The 19131-nt window shown below is 56.7% G+C and overlaps 1 protein-coding gene across 8 annotated transcripts in view; it reads right to left on the reverse strand.

The window, feature by feature from the left end:
* Positions 1-1119: 1119 nt before the first annotated feature.
* Positions 1120-19131, reverse strand: part of ZDHHC3 (zDHHC palmitoyltransferase 3) — a 61782-nt gene continuing 43770 nt past the window's right edge. For 3 of the 8 annotated variants that reach the window (XM_040445085.1, XM_040445086.1, XM_040445087.1), the window contains exons 6-8: positions 18939-19031; positions 15114-15244; positions 13525-14487 (exon numbers count right to left, since the gene is read on the reverse strand). In XM_040445085.1, coding sequence (XP_040301019.1) covers positions 14224-14487; positions 15114-15244; positions 18939-19031 — 488 coding nt within the window. In that variant the 3' untranslated portion in view covers positions 13525-14223. Of the gene's footprint in view, positions 3861-12289; positions 12562-13524; positions 14488-15113; positions 15245-18938; positions 19032-19131 lie in introns of those variants that run through there. The other 5 variants (XM_040445088.1, XM_040445091.1, XM_040445090.1 and 2 more) reach the window with 5 other exon arrangements.

Genomic DNA, 19131 nt, shown 5'->3' on the forward strand with positions numbered 1-19131 from the left:
CTGAACGCCCTTTTTCGTTCACCGAAGGTGCTCCTTGGTGTTGTGCCCTCCAGAGCACAGATGATCAGTATGCTTTTAATTAAAACTCAGACTGCTTCAAGATGACTGTGTGGTCCCCTGGGTCATTTTCTTCTTTCTGCCAACAAGTTTCTTAAAGTATCTTGTGCTGGGCATCACGTGGGCCCTTGGGGAGCCATCTGATCCTCTGAATTTCCCAGGTCAAGGGCCTCTTGAGAGGTTGGGCTTTCTTTTTTTCTCTTTTTTAATATTTATCTGAGAGAGAGAGCAAGCAGGGGAGGGGCAGAGAGAGAAAGAATCCCAAGCAGGCTCAGCACAGAGCATGACGCTGGCTCGAACCCACGAACTGTGAGATCATGACCTGAGCTGAGACGGACACTCAATCGACTGAGCCCCTCAGTCTCCCTGGTCGGGCTTCTTTATTGAGCCTTATTCAGGACACCCCGCCCCTCTCTCAGAGGCTGTAACCCTATCAGACACATTCTGGCAGTCATGTGTTGAATGAGTGTCTTTTAGTGTGCAATCTGCATGACATTCAGGGGCAGTGGCCTGGCTTCTAAAGTCAAAACCCCTCAACCTTGGGCACTCTTGCCCCAAATGCCCACTTCTGTGGCATACAGTAGTTGTTCGATAAATGCATGAAAGGTAACTTTTCCTGGGCGCCTGGGTGCCTCAGTTGGTTGAGCGTCCACCTTTGGCTCAGGTCATGATCTCATGGTTCGAGCCCCACATCAGGCTTTCTGCTGCCAGTACGGGACTCACTTCGGATCCTGTCTCTTTCTCTCTCTGCTCCTCCCCTGGTCTCTCTCTCAAAAATGAATAAACATTAAACAAATAATAAAAATAAAAAAAATTAAAAAAAAGAAAGGTAAGTTTTCCTTCTGCTGGAAATGCCACCCAGGAGATGACCCAGAGAGATCTGAGTAGTAACTCTCCATGCATCACTTGGTGCCTGTGTGTGACATTCACTTGTGTCCCACACTGGGAATGGAGAAAAGAGACCTCCTTAGAGGTGCCCTCGAGCTGCCCTAAGAGGGAGGACACTGCCCAGAGATCTTGACCGGGATCTTCGGCCCAAGACAGGAGACTCCAGCCACCAAGGTCGAGCAAAGAGCTTTTTATTCCAGAGCACGAGGTGGAAGCTTGCGCCCAGCCTCCCTCCCCGTGGTCCTCGTCATGTGGTCATGTGTGGACAAGTTACGATCCCGTTAGTTTGAGGCAAGCACAGCGTTATGCTGTCGACAGCCGCCACGGAGGGCAGGCCGCCTGTCAGTGGTGTGGGGGAGCTCAGGGTCGGATGCGTCTGCGCCCCCAGAACCGGCTCTGCCGTGGCCGAGGGCCAGCACGAGAGGAGCTCGCGCGTTGGGGAGGCCAGTCTGACCGCAGGTGACATGTCTCCCACAGCCAGAGACAGAACTGGCTTTGGGGTTGCCGGGTGCCTCTGCTTTCAGGCCAATGGCCCCGAGCAGGCGCTTCAACACCCCTCTGAGCATGGGCCTGCCAGCAGCGACCAGGGAACCTTCTTCCCTTATTCTAACTGCCCTCCGGGGGTGATGCCGCAGTGTGGAGTCTTTGGTATGCAGTCTGCCTGCCTTCCGGGCTAGGACAGCAAATGGCAGGCCTCTTGCGATCTTAGAACGGCTCTCCCAAAGTGGCAAGTGGCCATGGCCTGTCCAGAGTGCGAGGTAACGGCCTTCGGAGCTGACCAGGGCTCCTGACGTCGTCATTAATAAATATTAAAGCTGATGTGGACCAAGAGGATAGGGCCACAGCCTGGGTGTGGGAGGTCCGGGCCTTTCCGGTTGCTCTGTCACTGCGAGAGCCCTGCCATCACCCCCCTCACGGGACGTCTTCCAAGGGCTCTGAGCTGAGATTAAGACAGGTGGCTATGTGAACACCAGCCCCTCTGAGCAGTTAGCCTTGGGGCCTGGTGGGTCATTAACTGCAGACAGGGGGTCTCTCTGTGACAAGAGTCACTGCCCTTCACAGTTGCTACCTGAGAACTAGGCCGCTGCCTGGCCCTCCTCTTTCCTACGGTTCCCACAAGCTTCCTTCCTAAGCGACCTGGGCTGTGCCTCCAAACTCTGACCTTCTTCCCCACTTAAGTGGAGCTATAGGCCCTCTGGGGGGGCGGGGGGGGGGCTCCAGCTCTTCTGCCTGGAGCCCCGGACAGAGACCTGGCACGGGCAGGCTGTGCCTCGGTGCCTGAGCCCTCCTCCCATGCTGGTGCCCGCTGACCCTGGGATGATGGGCCAGAGAGAACCAAGGTTTACTTAGGGGAGGTGGGGTGGTGAATCCATTCTTAACACCAGACTGAGACCTGAACCCTTCGGTAGGACTTTGTGTGGAAGACGCCTCTTCGGCACCTGTTGGAACGGGGTCTCAGAGCCCCAGAACCCCTGCCAAGGCCTTCAGTGATGGCCACGGACACTTCAGGCTTCACACGGAGTGGCCGGGGTCCAGGCTCATCCTGGCAAAGTGCGGCGTGTGTGTGTGCGCGCGTGTGTGCGTGTGCTCGTGAATCTGTCTGTGCGTCTGTCTGGTCTTCCCGGTCCATCCATCTGCAGGCCCTGGCCACCACCCACCCTTCAGAGAGACAAGTTGGACCCTATCTTAGGAGACCTGGCCTAAAACACAGGGGCCAGATTTCTGGTCAGTTCTGCACAACTGGGTTGTTAGACTCCCTCCAGAGGGAAAGTTAATTAAGCTCTCAAGGGGGGCGGTCAGAGAGTCCCCAGCAGCTCTGAATAGGTCCTCTCCCCCGTCCCTGTCTGTGAATGGACAGACCTGTAGCCACAAGGCAGGATGGCTCCAAGCCGCCCGGCTCCGTGACGATTCTAGCATCTTTGGGATGGAAAGGGAGCTGAGTTTTGGTGCCACTGTCCCGACACAGTTACGGTCAGAACCCACGTTTCCAACCCCGGGCACGTGTCGCACGTACGTGTGTGTGCGCAGCCCAGTATGGGGCATGGGGCCCTCCTCAGACCCAGCCTGGCCCGTGCCAGCTGCTGTGGCAGCCCTGCCCTTCTTCTGTGTAGACAGGCTCAGGGAAGCCTTTCTGGGAGCAGCTGGGCCTCTGCAAACTTTCGAGGCTGGTCTCTCCTGGTGTCAGTGTCTACCCCAGGCCCCGAGGCCAGCCCTGCCCTGTCCCGTCATAACATCATGGCCTTAGTTCTCAAAAGTCAGGAGCCGGGGCGCCAACCTTCCCAAGAGGAGACAGACATCCCAGGAAAATCCAAAGGCAAGTTCCTCCCTGCCCCTGGGCTGCCCAGTTTAGAGCGTCCTTTGCTGGCCGGGCCGTGCCGGTCACAAAGGACCCTCTGGAAGAACAGACAATCCCGCTCTGGGCACTCTTCTTAGATGGACCCCGAGAGTCTCTCGTCCCCCCGTGACCCCCAGCCACCCCCCCCCCGGCCTGGGGAGATAGGAGGGGGCACAGGGGCTGGCGATGACAGCGAGGGGTCCACAGGGAGCGGTGGGGTGCAGGGGTGCAGGGTGGCGCATCATGACACGCCGTGGCCATGACACCCGCAGCCGGGGGCGCCAGCGGCTTCTCAGTGTCCAGCCCTCCCTCCACGGCAGCTTCACTCATCTATCACCTCCACAGAGTCCTCATCCTTCCTCTCCTCCGACTGCTCCTCTGTCGTCTCCGTGTTGCCCATGTCGGACAGCGAGGCCACCTGCCGCACCCAGTCCCTGTCACTGAGAGGCTCTGGGTCGCACGGTCGGGAGAAGGGGTTGAACCAGTTCGGGGAGAAGTCCCCACCAAAGGTCTCCTTTACCGACTTCCAGCTGGCCCTGCGCTCCCTGGGCTGGTGCTTTCGTTTGAGGCGCTCGATGCCCTGGAGGGACAACGGGACAAAGAGGGTCAGCGTGGTGCGGGCCTTGCGCCCTCAAGCTCACCCCCAGCCCCGGCACGGCAGAGCACGGAGGCCCAGGGCGTGGGCGAGGGGGCCGGCGGGACACGGACTGCCGGGGCCAGGTCAGGGCTGTGGGGCCCTAGGGGCCGATGGGATGCGGGCGGAGAGCAGTGGAGAGCGGCACAGCAAGCAGGGCCTTCCTGGGGAGCTGGCCCCTGTCCCCCCCACCCCAGGCCTCTGTCCTTTCCTCCCACAGGTGCTGGGGGGCTGCCCAGCCTCCTTAAGTCAGTCCAGGCTGCCCAGGGGCCCAGGGCCAAGGAGTGACGTCGCATCTGCCCTGAGAGCCCTAGAAAGACGACTCCTCCCTGGGGATTCTGGGCCGCGCCCCACCCCCCCCAGCAGATGCAGCCGACTTAGCACGAAGAAGGGATGCAGGCGGAAAGGGCAGAGCACAGGTACACACAACGCTGGGGCTGAGGAAGCGGGAGTGTGCATAGCTAATGCCAACATGCGGCGGGCAGCCGGGGGCACACGGGGCCGCCATGGGGAGGCCCGGGCCGGCGTCGGGCCCCAGTCATGCGCAGACACGCCCTGCCGCTGCTCCCAAGCTGCCCACTCACCTGCCTCTGGGCGTCGGTGGCGACTCAGCTGCCAGGCCACAGAAAGAGGGTGTCGGGTAGGGGGGAAAGCCCACAGGAGTTAAAGGCACAGCCAGGCCAGCTCTTCAGGCCACAGCACCCTCCACAAAGGCCTTTAGCCCCACCGTTAGCACTGGGGCCTCTGCCTTCTCCGTCCCTTCCGGAAACCCAGGGAATGTGCTGTGGGTTTGCCGGGCACGGGCCCTGCTCATTCACACGACTCATTCCACCTCGGAATGATCCCTGAGTACCTCGTTCTAGGTTTCCTCCTCCTTTCCACACAAGAGCCTCACATAACCGGAATGATCCCTTCTGTTATGTGGAAAGAGAAACTGAGGCACGCATAGACTGAGCTCTGCCCCATCCTGCGGGCCAGTTCTCCTCCAGCACTCTTTCTTCCCACCCCATCTCACAGATTTCAGTGCCTTGGCTTTTGAGAAAAACTGTAGTTTAAAGAATCTGCTTGTAAGCTGCTAATTACAAAGGGCGGACCAGTAACTTTACAGTGAGGGGATGTTTTGCGGGTATCACCTTACCCAAATCGAAGTTAACATCACTGAGATGTGTCAACATCATACGCCTCAGGACGAGACACACCCGGGACCTCGCCCCGGTCGCCCTGCCCTGCCCGAAATGCACAAGCTTGACCTAATTGCAAGAAAACATCAGACAAATGCAAACTGAAGGCTATTCTACCAAATATGTGACCTCCAACCTTCAAAAGGGTCGAAGTCTGATGGAAATGCTTTGGAACCAGAAAGAGTGGTGACTGTGTACAAAAGTAGGTCTGTGCCAAATGCCACTGAATTGCACGCACGAAATTGGTTGATTTTATGTTATGTGAATTTCACCTCAATTGACAAAAAGGGGTCACAGGGCGCCTGGGTGGCTCAGTCGGCCAAGGGTCTGACTCTTGATTTCGGCTTATGGTTCATGAGATGGAGCTTTGTGCTGACCGCGGGAGGCTGCTTGGGATTCTTTCTCTCTCTCTCTCTCTGTGCCGCCCCTCCAAGTAAATAAACATTTTTTTAAAAGGGTTCGGGGTGCCTGGGTGGTTCAGTTGTCTGACTTTGGCTCAGGTCATGTCATGATCTCATGGTTCGTGAGTCTGAGCCCTGCATTGAGCTCTCTGCTGTCAGCACGGAGCCCGCTTTGGAGACTCTGTCCCCCTCTCATGCATGCACACTCGCTCGCTCTCAAAAATAAACATTAAAAATATTTTTTTAATAAAAATAAAATAAAAATTAAAAAGGGGGGTCAAGTTCACGAAAGACAAAGCCTGAGGAATGTCACGGATTGGACTAGAGCATGACAAGGGATGAACTGTGGCCTCCTGGGACAGACAAGGGTCTCAGTGGGGCACCTGGAGAAATCTGAATAAAGCATATAGATCAGTTAATGATATCAATGCGTTTCCAGGTTCCTGCATTTGTATCATGGTTATATGAAATGTTTACACTTGGAAAAACTGGCGGAAGGGGTTCTGGGGAGCTCTTTGGGCTATGTTTTCCCCTTTTTTTGTAAGTCTGAAATTCTTTCACAATAAAAAGTTTAAAAAACCTGAGACGCACAGACGTGAGCAACAGTCTCGAGTACTGAGTTACAACGTGAAAAGCTGCAAACAGCCAACACGTCCAATAGCGATGGCTAAGTCAGCCATGGAAAATGGGGCTAATAAAGCTTCACGTCGCACTGGACAATCCTGTCCACGTGGTTAACAAGGGAACAAAGAAGTTAGTTGCACAGGACATCATGGGACCTGTGGGGACGGGATGTGAGATGGTTTGTATTTCTTTCTGTGGACTCTCCACACGTTCCAAGTTTCACCGACGAGCAGGTGTTGCTTTTACAATCAGAGCAGAACAGCTATTTCAGGACACGGACCCTGCTGACAACCTTTGAGGGGGCCTCCCTTCGGTCACGAGCACCTGATGTGGTGCAGCTCACGGACTGGCCCCTCTCCAGACCTCCTTATTCAGCGCAAGCAGCAATGGCCAACCGAGGGTGACCTGCTTTGGGTCACCAAATGATTGCACCACTTTGCGATCCTTTGCAGCCGGTCAAGAGAGACATTTTAAGCATGACGTCAGGGAAGCTGAGGCATCATAATGAGGCAGGCCAGGCTACAGAAGGGACACCCAGAAATGACAGATGCACCGTATGTATCCACACTGACTGGGCTCACTCCAAGCCGCGACTGTGGATCCTTACAAGCGCCCTGAGGGGACGTGGGCGTTGGTATTGACACTTGGCAGATGGAAAACCAGAGGTTTCTGAGAGGCCCTTACAGCGGCCGAAGCTTGTCCTGGTCGTCAGAGCCGTGGCGAGAACCAGCGTCTTCCTTCTGCCCAACGCGTTTTCAATCCTACTACAAATTCTCACTCTCCCCGTGCTGACCGCAAAGGCAGAGCAAAGCCACAGAGGAAAATGAAGCAAGAGAGCCCAGCGGGATTATTATGTTCCGTTCCAGCCGTGTGTTCCCAGGCGAACAATCTCTTCTCCAAGCTTGTAAAACAAATTCCACCCAGCGCCCGGCCTGTCCACCAGATAAAGTTCCTGACATCCAGGTGTGTCAGCTCTGAGTCTGGACAGAAGCAAATATTCCAAACAAATCTGATGCCTACAATGAGGCCCGAGGGTCTGGCTCAGGAGGGGCCAATGGGGTTTCTTTTTCCCGGTAGGACTCGATTTTGAGTTTTGTGTGGGTTTTGGGGCGTCCCGAAGGCAGAGTTCTTAAGCTGGAGGTCTGCAGAGGCGACAGTAATACCCACTTCAGGCTCAAGCGGACAAGAATGGTCGATTCCTGGTTCTGGGGCAACGGCTAAAGCCAGCATGTCTAGGAGGGAGTGTGTGACTGGGGGCTTTTGGGCCCCCTCTGCCAGGAAGACACGTGAACTGTCATCTGCAAGCAAACCCACCGAGGTCCCACATTGAATGTACCAGGACTAAGGCTCCCAAGGAAGGCAGAGACTCAACTGAGGAAGTAGACTCAACTGAGGCCCACAGAGCAAAAGCTCATTGTCCCCCTGCTCCCCACATCATCGGATGGAGAAAGTCGGAGCCGCTGCTGCCCATGCCTCGCGCCCTCCTCGTCAGACGGTCCGATCACTCTCGCCGCATCTGTGGTTCACATCTTTCGACCGCGACCCACAACACGTGATGCTTTTCTGTGCGGCCCGGCGCCGCCCCCCGCAAAGTTTCACGAAACCACACGTATTCTACAACTGTGATGCATTTTTATGTTTATTTTTTTAAAAACTGCTGTGGCGAGCCCCAATGAACCCATCTCACAGATCACCAACAGTTGTGAGCGCGCTTTGAAACAGCAGAGGTCTAACGGAGCCAACATCTACGAAAGCCATCGTCACGCTGACATTCACGACCCTCATGTAATCCTCACCGCAACCTTGCGATTTGGACAAGCTCCCCGGTTTCACAGAAGAGATGGAGGTGTAAGTGCCCAAAGTCACACAGGAAGGACGTGGTGACCAGACTACACTACAGCAGCAGAAATCTGGGGCATCCTCACATCCCTGGGAGAACATGTGCCTTCCCCCAGGGGCCACTCGGATTTGCTAGAGTACCCACGATGGTCAGATCACCAATGACTTTCTTGGTCACCAACGAGGTCTGGGGCTGGGGAGAGTACAGTGGCCAGTGGCCTGTTTCTGTGTCACCGTGAAGTCCTTCTATCCTATGGACCCCTTGGAGCAGAACCCAGTCGGACAGATGACATGTGCGGAAAGGCCGCTGGACAGACTACTAGCCTGGCTCCCCTTCCAAGAGAGACTTTTCCCGTCTGCTCAGCATTCATTGGTTGGGGAGGCTGTGGGTCGTGAGGGGAGTGGGGCTTCCGGTCAGCACGCCCCACCCAGCATCACATGGGACCGTATCGTCGGCAGGCACCAGGGGCCGACCACCTCGGGGGTGACCCCCGCGTGCCCCAAGTGGACTCTCAGTCTTGAGCGTGTGTCCCAGTCACGTGGAGGGCTTGTGAAATCCAGATCGCTGGGCCCGGCCCCGAGAGTTTCCGACTGGGTAGGGTCTGGGCTGGGGCCTCAGCATGGGCATTTCTAACAAGTTCTTAGGTGATGCGGATGCTGCTGGTCTGGGGACCAGACCAGCACTGCCTCGGGGCACCGCCAGCAGGAAGATTCTTGAGAAGGATTCTGGCAAAATCTTCCTCTCTTCACATTTCTTTGGTATTTAAGGGCGCCCTCTATGTCGAGACCCCCTGGCTCCACTGGCTGGCTCACCCGTCTGGCCGATGCACCACAAGCCGTGAGATGAGAGAAGCTAAAAGCCCGTCAGCCTGGCTGGGAGAGCCCAAGGTGGGCTCCTGAAGTCCGGGGTTTCTGTGGGCTGCTCAGGTCACACGGGTGGTTAATAAACATTTCTTAACTTCCCTCATCGGAAAGATCCCTGCAACAGGAAGGGGGGTCGTAACTTTCTCAGCGGCCGAGCCAGAATGATCAAGAACCAGTGATTCCGGGTGCCTGACTTTTGGCTCTTCCAAGACAAAGTGTTCCAGAGATGAGACGGTGTGACTAGCAGGGGATGTGACACACGCACGGCTGCCCAAGCTCACTTCGTGGGCACAAGGTCACCCAGCCCGGGCACGTAGGCAGAGATCTGGTGCAGGCAGAGATCTGGAGACGCAGGCCTTGTGCACGGTCAGTCCGGTTGCTAGGGGCACAAACCTGAGGTCACAGGTGGGAGGGAGTCACCCAATCCAGCCGGCCACCTCACCGTCCTTGGTTTTTCCCGGCCACTCCCCAGGGCCCCCACTCCGAAAGACCACGGCTGCTACAGACCCATTTCGCAAGTGCGTGCCGTCCAGCGCCGCCAGAGCCAAAAGCTGGGCCGCCTTTGTGGGGAGACACGCCCTGTGTCCTCAGCCGTCTGGGAATGCCGAGAGCTCGGCGGGGATCGCTTCTTCCTGTGCGGACGCCAGGCTGCGGACCAGTCACTCTACTCCCAACGACAGCCGCGTTCGTGCCTAGTTAATAACTCCCGGAAAACTGTCTTCCATCTCCATGAACGTGAACTAGGAAATCCACCGGGAGTCTTGGGATATTCCTATCTGCTGAGAGCAGCATATCCCTCTGGCTGAAGAGCCTGGGAACATTCCTTCTTTCAGCCCAAGGGCTCGTCAAAGCCCAGAGGTAGAATCATACGGGAAAAGGCTGTCAAAAGCAGCCTTTTTCTCTGGGGAGGATATGCATACTAGGCTCAGGTTTAAAGGATGAATTTCTATTTTTAGGACTCAAAAAAAAAAAAATCAATACATTTTCAGCACTATCTGCTGCATTCTTTAGAAATTCCATGGGGAAAAGAACCAACCTGGGTCACTTCAAAAAGAAAAAAAGCCTTGAAGACGGAGTGTTAGGAGGGCAACCAAATACTTAAAAAATATACCCCCAGCAGGGAGGACCAGAAAGGCAGCAATGCCTCCCACGGGATGGATCCCTGAGGGGAGGGAGCAGGTCAGAGACACTTCTTCACACACTTCAGGGAACTGTAAGGAAGGAAGGAAGGAAGGGAAAAAAGCCTGTAGGAAACAAATGCTATAAATGAGATTTAAACAGAGCATAAAAAAAAACCACTTCAGGGGCGCCTGGGTGGTTCAGTCGGTTAAGCATCCTACTTTGGCTCAGGTCACGATCTCCCAGCCTGTGGGTTTGAGCTCCACGTCAGGCTCTGTGCTGACAGCTCAGAGTCTGGAGCCTGCTCCGGATTCCGTGTCTGTCGCACTCTGCCCCTCCCCTACTCATGCTCCTCTCTCTCTCTCTCAAATAAATATTAAAAAAAAAAATTTTTTTTTTTTAAACTGCTTAAAATAAAAACCCAACCCGCTTCAGATCTCAGCCGTGACTTCTAGCAAACATCAAGTGCATAGGAGAGTCAAGGCAGAGTTGACTGGCTTGGGGAAGGGTCGCGGCTCACGTGGGACGGGGGATGAGGAACTCCTCGAAGCACTGGCACTGTCCGTGGAGGTTTTCAGCGACTTCCCCTGGCCCGACTCTGCTTTCTGCTGGGTGGGCAGCGGCCGACGCGCCTCTTCCCCACGCGTGGGACTAAGCAAAGTCTGCAGACTTGAAGACTTCTGTAGCCCAGGAGCATATGAGGGATTCAGGCTGCCGAAAGCCAGAGCTAAGGCCCAGGGGCAGGCTTGGTCAAGAGCGGGGTGCCTAGCGTCCTTTAAAAACAACACGGCCGAAACCTCGCTCAAGAGCAGCAGAGATAAAGATCCTTTAAGAGCAATGGAATGAAGGCCCCGCCAGGGCTCTCCTGGAAGGGAACAAGGTGAGAGAGCACGGCTCAAGGAGAACAGGTTTTGGAAAAATTTTATTGCATTTTTGTTTCCATGTGGAAGCACGGACAGAATCGAAGGGAGGCAGCACGCTCCACTTACTGTTCATGGAAAATCACATAGGCTAGAGGAATTTCCTCCTATCCTGATTGGGCTTAATAACCCTTACCCCCGCCCCTCCCCAAGCACAAGCTAAAAAAGGAGCTTCGTGGTGATCACGTAAAAAAAAAAACCCAAAAAAACAAAAAAAAACCAAAAAACCAAATCCACGTGTACGGATTCACAGATGGTCAGCGCTCAGATGTCTGTGATTTCTGCATTTGCGGCAGGCACTCCCCGTCCCCGTCTCATCTCCCCGCTATCTTCAGGCCTTCCTCTTTTAAATGGGGTTTCACACAGGAAGTGCCTCCAGGTGGAAACGCTCCTCAGTCCCCGGCGCCAGGCGATTGATGATTCTGGGGAGCAGGGGTGGCCATCTGCCAGCTTTCAAAAGTCTGGGGGCTGTAATGTCGCCCCCGCATCGTGGGCAGCCCCAGGCCAGGACGACAGCCTCCCAGGTTAAAATACAGAGAAGACGTGGGTACGTGTACATTTATGTGTCTAAAATATCAGAAAGGGAGCCCACTTTAGCGATTTACAAAATGGGTTTGGGGGAGGGGGGTGGTTGGCGGCGGGGCTGGGCGCTTGGGGACTGTGCTGTGTCACTCTGTCACTCAGCATTCTTGCCGCTTAACTGACACCTTGCTAGGACAGGGGAGAGGGCGGGTGCTAAGAGTAATCAGACAAAGGAAACCTGAAATCGCGTGGTTTTTTTTTTCTCCTTTTGACTGTGTAAGGCATTTTGAACTGGAAAAACTTCTCTCCTTCACATTCGTCCAAATAACCAGCGGGAATATAATTGGTGATTCAGAATACAAATGAGACCCCTTTGATCCCACCACCCTCCCCCCAAAAGTCACTCTAAGCACCCCAATCCCATGGCGTGCGAGGAGGCAAACCGTGTCCACGTGGGGGATGAGGCCGCTGTGTCAAGGGCCCGTCTTAGGGCTCCAGCCCTGATCCTGCCCCTCTTTTGGTGTCTTCGGTGAGGTTTTAAGTCCCATCGGGGTGCCTGCCACCGCCTCCTGGGCAGTGGGAGGTCATGGCCTTCCTGCCTCTCCTACGCATCCCCAACTGGGCGTCCGGGCCGGTCCATCCGCGTACCGGTGTTAAGTCTCACTCAGTTAGTAGAGGTGGGCTTGGCCCGGAGACAGCACCCTCCACGTTAGTCATGCCAGACAGACAGCAGAGAGGAAACCAGAGGCCAGAGAAGTGATTTTAAAAAAGGGGGGGGGGGGGGGGGGCACCGTCGGGGGCCCAAAAAAAAAAAAGATGTGACTTTAAAAAAAAAAAATGGGGGAATTTTTTTTTTTTCTTAAAATTCACTCATCTTTTTTTTTTTTTTTAAAAAAAAAAAAAAAAAAAGTTTTAGAATAGTTGTTTTGTTTTTTCGATTTAAACATTCATGAGGACGGATAGGACGGTAGTGCTGTGATGTGGTTTGTGTCTGAGGGGCGATGCTGGTCAGGGTCCTTCAGACCACATACTGGTATGGGTCTGCCTTCCCTTGGTCTGGCGTGGCAAAGGGGCTGGCCCAGCCTAGAGAGAAGGGGTGGCCAAAAACGGCTTTCATGTTCATCCATTTTGTTTTTTTAGCCCATCTTCTCTCTTCCTTTTTCAATTGTTCTATTCCCTGAAAACAAGAACAATCATACTTTCAGTCAAGCACTTTATTGCTGTGGTTTTTGGGGAGGGACGTCCATTAGCCTGAGGTGAATGGAGTAAATGCTTCCTTTGAAAGCCATAAGGCTATCTGCACGCTACGCTTTTCTTCCCTTTCTCTCGTAAAAAGTGTTAAAGGGAACAACAAAAAAAAATCACACTTTTTGTGGGGGGTGGGGCATGGGCACCTAGTCGACGAGCCCCTCCAGGCAGGGAGGGGAAACCGAGCAAACTCACGCCCAGGCCCACAGGCCGCTAGGCCAGCATTTCTGGTTGTGCCCTTCTGGTCTGTTTTGCTAATGGTCGTGCCCTTCCGGTGTGTTTTGCTAAGGGAAGGCGCACATCTACGTGGCCCAGGTTCTGCAGGGGCGCTTCCGGCCTGGTGCCGGGCCCGGCGGTGTGTGGGAACTCGGAGAAGGCTTTGGTGCCACAGGCCTCAGAGCTGGCAGGGGCTCGCGATCCTGAGAGCCGTTGCTGGCCTTTCATTTGGGCTAGGTTCAAGTTTGATGCCACTATGACCACTTTGCAGACAAAAAAAAAAAAAAAAAAAGAAAGGAAGAAAGAAACAAATCAATGACCACTCTGGCGCTGTGAGTCTTGCCAGTCTGGGAGGTCAAGAAGCCACCCTGCTTAGCGGCGCTGGCAAGGCAGACCTGAGAAGGTCCATCGGGAGTAAGAGACCGTGGCGGGGGAGGGGAGAAGCCACCACAGAGGAGGAAGGAAAGGGATTAGTAAAGGTTAGAGGGGCTGCCTGGACAGACAGCCAGCCCCAGGCACGGCAAACGGCTTCCTAGTGCTCCCTTGGGAAGAAGTGGGGCCAGGGGCCATCTGATGGTTGTCCAGAGCCTGGGCTACCCCTCCCTCCCCCCCACCACAAAGTCTCACGGGGAGAGTAGGCTGGGGAGGAAGAGTTCCCTCCCTTCTCCCCCCTTCCCATGGAGCTGGTGAGCAGGCAGGGCCTGAGGGCAGAACTGGAGAGAAGCAGCCTGGCAGGAGCCTGGCAGGAGCCTGGCCGGAGCAGCTGGCTGCCGTGGTCTCTGGTGAGGAGGAGTAGGGAGGAGCCTGAGGGGCCAGCCTAAGTGAAGCCTCTATTCATGGCCAGGGACTGGGTGGATGCAGGTGGAAGGGAAGGCATCCCTTCCCAAGCAGGGGCCCTTCCTTCTTTTCTCCTTTCCTTCCCAACACAATCCCCTTCAGGAAAGGCCCTGAAGGGGGAGAACAACTAGGGCCCGGGCTGTGTGAGCTTTCCTTCGGGCTCCCCCACACCCCGGCCTGTGGGGCCTGGCAGCATCCAACAGGGGGCGGGCCGGGCCGGTCACCTCTGGGGTCCCTGCAGGTCTTATGCAGAGAAGTTGGCTGCATTTACTGCTTGGACACACAGCTGGAACTATACCATGGGCTACTATTTTGAAAGAAACTCTTACAATGACGCCAGCTCTTATAAAGGATAAAAAAGTTGCCGAGAGCCCCCCAAGCCCCCACATTCTACACCGTCGGGGATCCCCACGATCTAAACGATGTTGCCTTGGCTGCCGGGAGGGTAAAAGCCTGATTTTCCACACCCGCAGGGAGGGGCTAGGCAGCAGGGGCAGGGAGCGTGTCTTCCTATGAGCCACCACCTGAGGCTGACTAGTCAGCAGGCCCAGAGCCGCCCCGGACGGCCCGTAGATGACCAAGGCTTGCCACCTGAGGGGGGACCTTGGGAAGGCAAGAATAGTGGCGGGAGGGACCTACGACCTGGGGCCCCTCGTCTGGAACCCAAAGCCGAAAAAGGAAGAAATGCCCACATCAGAGCAATGGATTGACCACCTTGAGGCTTTGGACACTTAGGACAGTCAGGAAGCGGTGTCGTCCGTGGCGCCGGGTGAGTGGGCCTCAGTCCTGCCCAGCCAGCTGCCTGAAAGTTCCCAGAGGTGGGGCTGTGGGTAGGTTGGAGGTAGGGGTGGGGTGTGGGGAGAAGGCAAACGACGAGCTGGGCCAGAGCTGGGCCAGGCAGAGGTACCTAGAGGCCAGGTGAGAGCCCCTGCCCACCGCTCGGCGGGGTCTGAGGCAGGCTGATTCCTGACTCCGCCCTCTGGACCTGCTCGTGAAGTCACCTCCTGTGGGAAATTGACCCTGCCCGTGTCAGCTAAGGCACCCTTCCTTTGTCCATCATCCTCTCTGCAGGCCTAGGGCCGTCGGGTGGGAAGGATGTCCCCGGGCCCAGCAGAGTGCCTGACACAGCACAGCGTGTAAGACAGAACCATCAAGGGAGGACGGAAGGTCTTTTGCCAACGAGCACCCTTCCCAAGGCTGCTGGGTCCCACTCCTGGTGCAACCTGCCGTGCCGGCCCCAAGGAGGGATCTGTGTGTGTGTGTGTGTGTGTGTGTGTGTGTGTGTGTGTGTGCGCGCGCACATGCACACCCTGCACACCTGGGCCCTGGCCATTGGGCTCCCGGGTCTGGCCTGCAAGCTGACCACACCCCCGCCCCTCCCATGCCCTGAGCCCAGGGCTGGAGCTGGTGGGCAGGCCGCCCGCTTACCGTTTCGTCTGTGCAGATGGAGTGCACCTGGGTCCCAAACATCACTGATGTGAAAATGAGGAAGAGAAGGCCCTCGAAGCACAGCAGGATGAGGAGGATCACCGTGGTGGGTGGCGAGAAGGAGCTGCACTCTGGAAGAAAAGGGGCATGTGGGACTTGGGGCTGCTGCCCCCCCCCCCCGCCCCGCCCGCTCACAGTGCTCGGCCCGGCGGGACTCGGCTCCTTCTGGCCTGGCGGGGCCCATCCCGCCCCTCCTAACCCCTGTTCCTTGCTCACTCTCTTTCCTAGCCAGTGTGTCTATATCCTGGTGCCAAGCACATGGAAGGACCCAGAAAGGCCCCCGGGGCTGAGGCATGAAGGCAGGGAGGCCCTCCTCTCCTCAGCACAACGTGGGCTGTACAGGTGGAGCGGCCTCAGTCTGGTTCTGGTCTGGCTGTGAATTTTCTGGACGTTCCGGTCCCTCTGTCTGTTTCTGGGTGACCGGAAGGGGCACATCTGGAGGATCACTCAAGTGGTTCTGGGACTCGAGGTTTTATGAGGGGGCGGCCTGGCTGCCGGGCTTGGCCCCGAGCCGGGAGTGAAACAAGCCCTGTGGGAAACGTCCTTCTCGGGAGCGTCCGCATCACTGAGACGGTCAGTCCAACTGGAGGGCCGCCTGGCGCGTTCACTCTCCCAACCTCTCTCCGAGCCCAGGCTGACTGTCCAGGCCTCCGCTCCCTCCTCGGTACAGCAGCGAGGTTTCACTGCTCTGTCTTCAACAGCAGAATCCTCTGTCTGAACCAAGTCTAACTCGGAAGCCGCCCCGCGCCCCCCGCAAATGGAGACAAAAGCAGAGGTGTTATGGGAGACGGTGAGATCTCCCTCAGCGGGGGCACCTGGGGGAGACACTGGGTGGTGGGGGTCCCAGCTGACAGTGCTCACTACCGTGGGACTCCTGCCCCCGCTGACAGCCGCCTGGGCCTGTCACCCCGGGTCGTGGTGCGCGTTTCTTGTTGCCCCGGTGCTCAGGCCTGTTTCCCTGGCTGGAGGGGTCCTGGCAGGGTCGGGCTTCCCTGGGCTTTGGGAACTCAGGGAATCTGGGGATTCGGTGCCCCTCTGAGCCACCCTGCCGCCTCCCTCACAGGAAGGTGCGGAGGGGCAAGGGAGGTCAAACCTGGGAATGGGCACCGTATGGGTGGTGGGGGTGAGGAACATCTCCTCCAAATGCCTTGATCTCCTCACGTTTCTCTCGGGACGTAACAATGCCTCCAGACGTTTCCCTTACTGCCTCTGTGCCAGGCCGGGTGGTGGGCAGGCCACCGGTTCTGCGGTCAGGCAGACGCAGCAGGGTGAGGATCCTGGAAGAAACTCCCCACCACGAGCTGCTACTAAGATGCCGCCACGGAGACTCCGTTGTGGCTCCTGCGCCTTTCCCGTCCCGCACACCGTGCGCTCGTGTTTCTTCCCGCCCTTGCCTCCTGCCTGCCTTTCCCAGCACAACTCCGGCTCCAGGAGGAAGGGACGCTGGCTCCCTGCGGTACGACCAGCCTCGGAGCAGCGCCTGGTAACGAAAGAATGTGGGCACAAGGCCGGGGCTCTCTGAGCTCTGGTTCGGCGGTCCGCTCAGGAATGCACGGGAGAGCATCTGCACAGCTCGGCACTGGCCCAGGGTGAGCACGTGGCGGGTGCTCCCCGGACGGAGGTCCTTGCTCCTTCGTTAGCCACCTGGGCTGCCCTGGGGCTGGAGCTGGCGGCAGAGCCCAGGGCCACGGCATGTCCTCCACCCATGGCCTCCCGAGTGGGCCCCGGGGACTACGAATGGAGTGGGGGAGGCAGAAGCTAGACCCAGGGCGTGCGGAACTACCGCTCGACCCTTCTCTCAACATCAACTCAAATGCCCTCCTTCTGGGGACACTCCCTTCTTGCACAAGCTGGACGCAAGGCCGCTCATCCACGGCTGAGCAGTGATGGTGGTGACCGTCACGCACGGCCAATCTCGGGCTTCCGCTTTGGGGACGGTCCTCCTAGCCTTAGCTGCCACAGGAACTGGTGCCCCAAGCCTCTTTGGTCACGGACCTTGACTGCAGACGATCAAGCACATGCAGGGAGGACCCAGGGCGCTGGAGTCATCCAGGCGGGGCTGGAAGAGCCCGCTCCGGGCTGGCGCTTGAGTCACGGCCCTCTTCTTAGCTGTGTGAGCTTGGGGACTTGCTCGACCCCTGTGAGCCCCAGCTTTCATCATCTGCTAAGCGGGAGCATCTCTCCCGCCCTGCGGGCTTGTGGTGACGCTGAAATAAGGCACTGCTCACGCTGGCTCTTGGCAGGCATTAATGAAATGGCCCCTACCAGCTGCGAGGCAAAGACAGAGACGTTCTGCCTCATTGATGGCGAGTGTCACTCTCATCACTGCCTGTGTCTGTTAGCCCGACGGCGGGGGGTAGGGGGAGCGATGGGGTTGATAGAACGTCCTTGTCAGACTCCACCGTCAAGTCGCCAAGGCCACGTCTGGAGTTGGACTGGATCCCCAGGGCCTGGCAGGATACGTGTACATTCAGAATGCTCACCGAGGAACGTGCTGGTGCCCTGCCCAGCTACGCAGGATGCTGCGGATGCCCCTACTCTTCTCCCCACTATCTACTAGCTTGACCCACCCCTCTCCGGCTGGCGCCAGAAATGCAGTAGTCACGAAAACTGGGGGACACGGGGACATGGACTGAATTGTGTCACCTGCAAAACTCCTATTTGGAAGCCCCACCCCCCAGGTGATATTATTTGGAGATGGGGACTTGGGGAGGTATTGAGGGTTAGACGAGGTTGTGACGGTAGGGGCCCCTCACGGTGGGGTTAGTGCCCGTATAAGAGGCACCAGAAAGCTTGCTTTCCTCTCTCTGCCGTGTGAGGTCACAGGAGAAGGTGGCCGTCTGCAAGCCAGGTAGACAGCCCGCACCAGGAACTGAACCGGCCGGCACCTTGATCCTGGACTTCCCAGCCTCCAGACGGTGAGAGATAAATGCTTAGGCCACCCAGTCCATGGTACTTGGTCACGGCAGCGCACAGACGGAGACTCGCGGGGTCTCTTCCCCTAGGCGGGGCTGGGCCGGACAGGGCAGGGGGCAGGGCCACAGAGGGCGGAAGGCGGCGGATGACAAACCACGGGCAGAGGCAGGGAAAGTCTCTTTGCAGCCGGCTGGGAGCTAAAGATCCCCCCGCTTCCCACGGGCTCCCTGGTTCTGCGGAACAGGACCAGCAAGATAGCCGAGAAGACAGTACGTGCGGGAAGAGCGAAACTTCTGGAAGACGGGAGAATGAAAACGGGGACCCGTCTGATGTTTCTGCTCTCACGGACCGTGTGTGTGCGAGATCTCACCCAGCATGTGGCCTCTCTTAATTCCTCCAGCACCTATTTAAAATTCTTTTCCTTATCTCTTATTTTTTTATTCTCCTTTAAAAATCACAAAACGGCACTGACTTCCTTCAGCATCTACTTTTTCCTCAGGATTTATGCGGTCGTCTGGTTGGAGCTCCTTCCTTGGTGTTTGCGCCGTGAGACGGGTACTTCTAAAGCGGGAAGCTTTGCTCTAGGATCTTTACGTAGATTGGGAATTATGCAGTTAAAAGACAACCACTAACAAAACAAAACAACCCCAAAGTTCAAGACGGATTTCCAGGAGATCGGAAGGAAATGACTTTTGATTAAAGTGCCTCTTCTTAAAGACACAGAAGCAAAGGTCCTCTCCCTGGCAGGGCTCCCACGCCCTGGGACGTGCTTCTGGGGGGTAGGGGGGGGGGTCTGCATTTCCCCCAGGCGCGCTCGGGCTATGCGGTCTGTCCGCCTCACTACTTTACCTGTGGAACTTTTAAGGGGCTGCTTTATTTCATGAAGAGAGGTTCGGGCCTCTGCTGTCCCTTCCCTGGGCAGTCCGTAGGCTTGCTGCTGATCTGATAAAATGGGGTTGGCCCCTGGCACCGTGAGACAAACCGAGAGCCCGCCCCGCCTGGGTCACACACTGCCCCGGGGGGCAGGGAGGGAGGCCCTGGC

This window comes from Herpailurus yagouaroundi, unplaced genomic scaffold (genome assembly GCF_014898765.1).
Source record: "Herpailurus yagouaroundi ecotype Mexico unplaced genomic scaffold, PumYag 193, whole genome shotgun sequence".
Taxonomy (NCBI): Eukaryota; Metazoa; Chordata; class Mammalia; order Carnivora; family Felidae; genus Herpailurus; species Herpailurus yagouaroundi.